We start from the raw sequence: 8,373 nt of genomic DNA on the forward strand, positions 1-8,373 counted from the left end.
GAAAAAAAATATTTCAGACATTTTTTGTCCAATTAGAAAGAGGAATTGAGAAGCGTTGCTCACCTGCGCTGGTCGTCTCCTTGATCAGCTGCTGGGATTGCCAAACACTCATCCATGTGACCATGGAATAGCCTGAGCACATACCCTCCAGTCAGAAAACCTACAGAGGATGAGATTCACACTGCTAACGGAAAGCAAGGAGGTTTATGGATACAAATAACACGAAGAAGAAAATTCAACCTTCAGCTAGCTCACAACCAGACATAACCGGAGTCATTGTCCACAATGTTTGCATGAAGGAAGCATCCACCATTAAGTCACCGCTGGCATAGGACAGATGCTAAAAATAAATTATGAGTTAGAAATACTTAGTTAACAAATGTATAACAGAGCATTTTCATGCAGTTTGTATTTACCAAATATCGCTCTGATGAAACACTGACAAGAATCAGGTCGTCTCCCACTCTGACTTTCTCGCCTTCAGATCTTTGCTTGGAGGCTGGATGGATGGTCCACCAGCAGGCTTCCCCTGCAACGCACAAACGTTCGGACATGTTTCTAGCTATCCTACAATATTACTACACAAGTGCTATGGTAAATGCCATCTAAAAACAGATTTAGGGCTGGCTCAGGTTTATTAGTTATGATGCCTACAACTTGGGAATGCCCTGTATGCTGTATGGCGAGTGCAGAAGTTTATAGGCACCTGTGGACTCTTCCTGCAAGCCCACGTCAAACGCCAGCTTGTCTGTGAGCGAACGTGATGTCGTCAAACAGCTTAAGTACTGTGACAAAAAAGAATGAGGGAAAAAGGGAAGGGTTACGGACAAACATATTGAATTATAGTGCACTCACCATGCTCGAATGAGTGTGCTTCAAGAGGATGGCATGTCCGTACAGTAGAGTGCGATGGCCCCCACCTTGTGAAGACTGACACAAGCAGGTAGTAAGGTGGTTAAATTGGGAACCTTTGGGCAGAAAAGTCAGACAAACTTACCCATTTGTCCAAATCAACAGCCTGTGGGAGACAAAAACAGAGGTCAGACAATGTAAAAGTGAGATCCTTTTGAAATACTATTGTTAACAATGGAGAATGGCTGACCTCATCCACAGACGTGTTGGACAGCATCTCCTGCAGAGCCCGCACAGATAAGGACTGCTCCAGTATGAAGCAGCAGATGGCCAAATCGGGTGGGACATTCTGAAACGCAGCATATGGTGACAAAGAAGCTGAAGAACGAGACTGATGCATGCTGCATTACCTGAGCATTGGAGGTGGTCTCTAGGAAACAGAGACGATTTCCGAATCCTTCGCACGACAGGCAGAGTTTGATCTGCTCTTTTAGAATGGAGGCCGTGCACTGCAGGACCACATGATCATCCTGCAACAGACAACAAAAAGAGAAAGGAGCACTTATCAGAGACGCTCTGTGAGATCAGAATCAGAATCAGAATCAGAATAGTTTTATTGCCATTGTTTGAGAACGGGTTCACAAACTAGGAATTTTTCTTGGTGCAATCGTGCAACATAAAACACATATAACACATATTTGGTAATAAAAACTGAGCTATCAGATAGACTTAGAAGGAATTCAAGGAATTCAAGGAGCTACTGTTAGGAGTTATTGTTCATTTGCCTGATGGCCGAGGGGAAAAAACTGTTCAGGTGGCGGGAGGTGTGGGTCTGGAAGGAGCGTAGTCTCCTGCCTGAGGGGAGAGGGGAGAATAGTTTGTGTCCAGGGTGAGAAGAGTCAGCTGTGATCCGACCCACACGCCTCCTGGTCCTGGAGGAGAACAAGTCCTGGAGGGATGGGAGCTTGCAGCCAATCACCTCAGCAGCACGTACGATGTGCTGCAGTCTATTCTTATCCTGGACTGTGGCGCGGTGAGTTTTTTATTTATTTATTTTCATACTGCATGCTCTCATCAATGTTATAACAGGAAAAAAAGTAAAAATAAAAAGGATAACAGGAAAATAAGAAAAATATGTACTTTGTATAAATATGTTAACATATTCTTCTTAGTCACATTTATATACTTTTATTAAATTAAATAAAAACATTTGGGGTCTCACTTTTTAGTGTAAGATAAGCACATGTACATATCCTCTTCAAGAAAAATATTTTATATATAAATAAATGATGAATGAGTTATACTTGTATAGCGCTTTTCTACCTTCAAGGTACTCAAAGCGCTTTGACAGTATTTCCACATTCACCCATACATTCACACACTGATGGCGGGAGCTGCCATGCAAGGCGCTAATCAGCACCCATCAGGAGCAAGGGTGAAGTGTCTTGCCCAAGGACACAACGGACATGACTAGGATGGTAGAAGGTGGGGATTGAACCCCAGTAACCAGCAACCCTCCGATTGCTGGCACGGCCACTCTACCAACTTCGCCACGCCGTCCGTATATAGTATGTATGTAACTTTGATTTCAAAAGTCTGATCACCGAGAATGAAAAGAAACCACCACAAACTTTCCTTGTGAAATCAGTTTGTCAGGGAGGAGGGGAGGCAACACCACTGTTCCTAATTGCTCTAAAGCAGGGATTCTGAAACTGTGGTATGTCACTAGTGGTACACTGGCTCCATCTAGAGTTACGCCAAATAATCACTTGATTTAAGTACAGTGTCACTGTACTCTTTACGGTGTGTAATGTTACAATAGCCAAAAATATTAAATATACCCGTTAAATAAAACCTCTGCCTTTTTTTAATTAATCAATAGGCCTACAAACACTGCTATATTTTAATGTTGGTTATTATGGTAGTACATGGAGAGACACATTTTTTCTGAGGTGGTACTTGGTGAAAAAAGTTTGAAAACCACTGCTCTAGAGTCTTGATTATTACATGTACTGTATTTTTTTTTACTGTATTTATTTTGCTGCCCTCCCTTGTGCCCACCTCTCTTGCTCTCTGAATCTGGGCCCCCCAAAACCTCCCACCCCCAGTCATATAAGCCCTCTATTTCAAGCCACTGCACCTGCTGTTCACACGTCCCCTTTTGGAAAGCACTAGATATTTCAGATTTCATTGGAAAGCATGTCCCACATCACCCTGCTACAATCAAGCAATTTGTTTGGCTGGCTTGCATGAAGGAGGAATTGACTCACAAAGACAAATTAGTACAGTGTTGGTTGGTTTAAATATATATCTTATATCTTATATTGTTTTGCTATTTAGTAAAATAATGGCCTTGAAGCTAAAATTATGACACCTACTAAAGTTTACCATTTACTACTGATTACCCTAAGTTTTGTTCAGAAATATGAGCTGGTACAAAGAGAATCCGAATCAGAAGTACTTTATTAATCCCCAAGGGGAAATTAAGACAAGAGGTGTTTTTCAGCTGAATAGTTGTCTCACTTGTATCTCAACACATTATGATCAGTCTGTTTAAGTGAGTTAGAGACAAAATGTGTCTTTTTTTCAAATGGGCACCAGCACAAAAATATTGTATGGATATGCTACCTTTGCTTGCCATAACCGTTTAACTTTGAACTTGTGTCTTCTACACAAGAATGACTGGTTTGAGGTGTATGAGGAGAGTTAAAGAATAATATTTCAGCACAGCGAAAATTAATATGAATTCATTTTTGACTTGACATAATTCATGTAAATACTACTAAGATAATTTAACTTTTTAAGTGGTTCTTGTGTATAACTTGATGAAGAAGTAGTGCCACAGTTTGAGAATGAATCAAAAATATATTTAATCTATCCATTTTTCTGTACTGTTGTCCTCATTAAGGACACAGTTAAGCTGGAGCCTATCCCAGCTGACTTGGGGGAAAAAAAACATTCAGACTGTGGACAATTTAGAGCAGTGCTATTCAACTGGCAGCCCTGGGACTAAATACGGCCTTGGAATGACCCCCACCCCGGATCCCTGGTTCAGTTCAAAACGTTGAACATTTTGCTGCAAATTCCAAAATACTAGAGTGCTCCTATTGTATTGAGCAACTTGGACCACTGTAAACCCATTGGCAGATCGTTGCATTGACATTTTAACCTAACTAGCAAACATAGATCACTGGGGTCCATACTTGTGATCTCTTTTTTTTGTTTATGTTGCCTATCATGTACAATCATTATGAAAGACATGATTTTTTTAATGCATTCTAAATATTACAGAAACTTGAAACAAAAGTCTGCTTACAGCGACGCCAATGGGAGGTCCTCTATTTCGCCCATAAAATCCAATAAATAACCATTCAAAAAGCGGCAACAATACAGGCCAAAAGTTTGGACACACATTCTCATTCAATGCGTGTTCTTTATTTTCATGAATTTACATTGTAGATTGTCACTGAAGGCATCAAAACTATGAATGAACACATGTGGAGTTATGTACTTAACAAAAAAAGGTGAAATAACTGAAAACATGTTAAATATTCTAGTTTCTTCAAAATAGCCACCCTTGCTCTGATTACTGCTTTGCACACCCTTGGCATTCTCTCAATGAGCTTCAAGAAGTAGTAACCTGAAATGGTTTTCACTTCACAGGTGCCATAGTTTTGATGCCTTCAGTGATAATTTACAATGTAAATAGTCATGAAAATAAAGAAAACACATTGAAATGAGAAGGTGTGTCCGAACTTTTGGCCTGTACTGTATGTATACCTACGTGTGTCCCTATGTTTATATGTGTTCTGATGTTTCCTCACTTCCCTGCTCCTTGGAAATGTATTGTAGATCATAAATTATGCATCTCAGCTGGAAAGTAGATGGCTGAGGACGTATTGCGACAAGTTGGTACACTTCGACAGCCATTTAGGACCCGAAAATGGCCAAAGTGACACGAAAAGACGCTTTGTCCCCCCCCCTTAACCCGTTTCTTTGCGGGGATTATGAGACATTTTTAATCTAAATGGGAATATATGAACATGCCAGCAGTCTGCATCCTAATGACAGCAGACCTTGCACAGTAAGTGATGTTTTATAATGTTTGTTGGCTCTTATGAAGTCTGCAGTAAGTAATAATCAGTGGTGAAAAAAAAAAAAAAAGCAAACGTTGTGATGCGTTTTTTAAACTAAAATGATCAAAAAACGTAAATATTAAATGGTATCATAAATGTGCCCGTTACCACATTACATATATACTTACATCATGTATATAAAACCCTAATGGAGATTTTTGGATGCTTCTAAGGGTTTTATAGGCAGAATTTAGCGGCTCCCGTAGACTCTGTTGTAAGCGGACATTTGATCGCATTTATTTAATATTTAGAATGCTTTAAAAAAATAACATCCATCGTCATGTCTTTCATAATTATTGTGAACAATAGGCAAAAATCACCAAAGTACAGTCCACAGTCCTCTCCTTTTTGAAATGTGATTTATGCAACTAAGGTGTTGCTGTAGCTTGTTTACTTCAGATGCAGTCAGTGGACATTTGTTCAACTTCTTTGGTTATACTTGGGGTGTTCCTCAAGGTTCTATTTTAGGTCCTCTCGTTTTCATCATTTAGACTATTGAAGTCGTTGCTCACAAGTTCAGTTAAAAAAAAAACTTGTGAGTTACTCACATTTTTGAAGCAGATTTTTAAAAACACAAGAGTTCTGTCAGAGAGATAATCTTTGACTAGCTTTATTGCAGAATTTCCTTAAAAACAGCAGAGCGCTCCTGTAACTTTGACAAAATAAAAATCAAACGTCCTTAGCTTTCTGGAAATGTGGCTCCTAAATCAATTTACTTGAATAGCCCTGATTTAGAGTCTCCAATTAACCCAGTGCTTCTCAAATAGTGGGGCGCGTGCTCATTATAGCTATTGATCCTTCCTCATTTTGATAAAAAAAAAAATGAAAAAAATAGCACATATTGTTTTTGGTATATCGATCTAATAAGTTAATGTTTCTGATCAATTTGAATGTATTATTTAGTAGTAGTAGTTCATTATATTTTATTTTCCAGTATCAAATGACTCATGTCGCTCAAAAAATGTTTCCGTTTAAAACGATTTCTTTTTTTTCATGCAAATTGATGATGCACTTTATATCTTTACTGTTATAGACAAATAAGGTTATTCTTTGTAGTAAGTTAATCTATATGTCTTTCTTATTTGTTGTTTTAATGTTAACGAGTATACAATATGCTTATAACAATTTTTGCTGCGTAGAGTCAATGGGGGGGACAAAAATGGTTTCTTTTTAATGGAGAAACACTGAATTAACCTAACATGCATATTTTTAGAACTTAGGAGGATTTGTAACCCTCAATCTCCTGACTGTGCTGTCAATGTACTGTAACTATAAATAATGTAAAATAAATTGTTAAGCGCTTAAAACACACTTTGAGTATATGGCAATATATATTTACCATAAATGATATGTTACATGTACAATAGATGTGACCTGCACTACAGAATACCATTTATATGAAATCTGCCTGGCAACATATGGCGGCGTAAATGTACATTGGTGCTCATGCACTAGCATTGTATGTAATGAAAAAGTAACCCACAAATGTTATTACAATAAGGTGAGATGAGTAAATAAGGCTACTGGGTAAATAAAGTGACCAACCATTTAGCATGTATTAGAACATGATAGCTTATTAAATGGCCACATGATTTAAGTGGCATTGCTATTACTGTAATTGACAATAACTATCAGACATCATAGATGTGTCTGCAGTGCTGCTGGCACACCAAATCCACTAAATGACAGATGTGCATGTTGAGTTTCTATGACGTTATGATTCTAAATTAATGTGTGTACAGTTATGCCAGGCTGACGGACTGCCTGACCTACACACACAAGGACAGCTGTTATTATGACACCTTCAGACGAGTATTGCTTTAAAGCATTAACAAGTAAAGTTCTGTTTGCGTATGTGTAGAAGACTTGGTAACGTTTTGTGCAATATCGAACATCCTCAGCAGCCCAATTCCCACAAGGAATCATGTAAGCAGGTGCTGAAATGGGCCTGGCTTTGAGGCTGTTAATCCTCACACAGTATATATAGATCTCAGCAACAGACACACACTTTATGAAGCATTGTTAGCATGCTTTTGATTCAGGCTGCGTCACAATAGCAACTGGAACATTAATCCAATTTATCATCCTAATTCAACCGGTTTAAATATGAGGTGTGTTTATTGGTTTTGCACATAGAACTGCAAGAGAACAAGATGGTGATGACCTTCATCCACGTAAAACAACAACAAAAGGAGGTGAATGTACAGAAGTAGATATATTTTTAGTCCAGAATTGGAGCAAAGATCACACTTACTTTTCAATTGTTAGTTGGTAATTGGGTAAAACATACTGCAAATAATCCAAATCTAAACAGATATGTTAGTTGCTTCTGTTCTAACATGATACTTTTCTAGAGTTAATCCTATAAATTGTGCACCAAAACAATTGAAAAAAACATCAGATTCTTGTTAAAAGCCCAAGTATAGTAAGCCACGGTCTTAAACTCATTCAAAGTTTGGCCTCTAAAACAGGATACCTCAACGTGTCATGTCATTACTTATATCCAGTTACTATGCACACTTTGTGTGTTGATGCTTAAAAGAACATTTTGTCTCTGTGATAAACCAGAATAATATCAAGTATCCACAATGATATAAATAGATAACAATGTCTACAAAACCAGCCAACTGTTCTTGTCAATCCAAATGTCGCCATTGCGAACATACCAAAATAAGTGAGACTGGGTATGATTCTGTGGTTTATTGTTCTAGAATAGAGAATGTGTTTATATGTTTTTAAATGTCATTCGAGAAATACAGCATCACTTACTGTTCGCAAGAACTGAATCTCTTCCTCGCCGTCTGCACTTTCTGCCATTCTGCTGAGGCATTAAAAACACCACCTTGGCTGAGAGAAATGTGCTTCTTGGTCCCCCTGATGACTGCAAGGAAAGGGGAAATGTTGCTGAAGGGTTAGAAGCTGATGGGGGTTCCAGCCCCTCACTCTCTCTCTCTTTCTCTCTAACCCGTTTTCTCTCTCTAGGACTCTTGTGATAGCTTGGGATTGACTGACTGTCATTCTCCTTCATAACTGCATAATGGAGAGGAGGAGTAACTGGATCAGGCGGCTCTACAAAAGTTTTTTTCCCCCTTTTGATTGTTTCAAAAAGGGTTCGATTCAAATTGCTTTGAAATCTGAAGGGAAGTATTGGTATTGGTATATATTATATATACATTATATATATGATTGTATTGTACTACTTATTATCAATATTAATATACTGTTATTGTGATTCATTTAATAGTATACTTTTCACATTTTGTTTTACAGAAATTAGCGTAGTTAAATTAAGAGGAAAATAAATAAACTTACACTGACCTGACAAACAGCTTAATATATAGGTACTTTTAATAAACAACATACTATACACAAAAATACATTAACT

The 8,373-nt window shown here is 38.0% G+C and overlaps 1 protein-coding gene across 1 annotated transcript in view; it reads right to left on the reverse strand.

Annotated features, from left to right (window-relative positions):
• The window catches only part of LOC133650876 (ryanodine receptor 1-like), a 62,728-nt gene extending 54,882 nt beyond the window's left edge, over positions 1-7,846 (reverse strand). The window contains exons 1-9 of the mRNA XM_062048606.1: positions 7,758-7,846; positions 1,263-1,382; positions 1,103-1,201; positions 998-1,018; positions 856-930; positions 707-785; positions 417-529; positions 241-340; positions 64-160 (exon numbers count right to left, since the gene is read on the reverse strand). Coding sequence (XP_061904590.1) covers positions 64-160; positions 241-340; positions 417-529; positions 707-785; positions 856-930; positions 998-1,018; positions 1,103-1,201; positions 1,263-1,382; positions 7,758-7,805 — 752 coding nt within the window. The 5' untranslated portion in view covers positions 7,806-7,846. The remainder of the gene's footprint in view (positions 1-63; positions 161-240; positions 341-416; positions 530-706; positions 786-855; positions 931-997; positions 1,019-1,102; positions 1,202-1,262; positions 1,383-7,757) is intronic.
• Positions 7,847-8,373: the final 527 nt, after the last annotated feature.

The sequence above is a fragment of the Entelurus aequoreus genome, linkage group LG05 (genome assembly GCF_033978785.1).
Source record: "Entelurus aequoreus isolate RoL-2023_Sb linkage group LG05, RoL_Eaeq_v1.1, whole genome shotgun sequence".
Lineage (NCBI taxonomy): Eukaryota > Metazoa > Chordata > Actinopteri > Syngnathiformes > Syngnathidae > Entelurus > Entelurus aequoreus.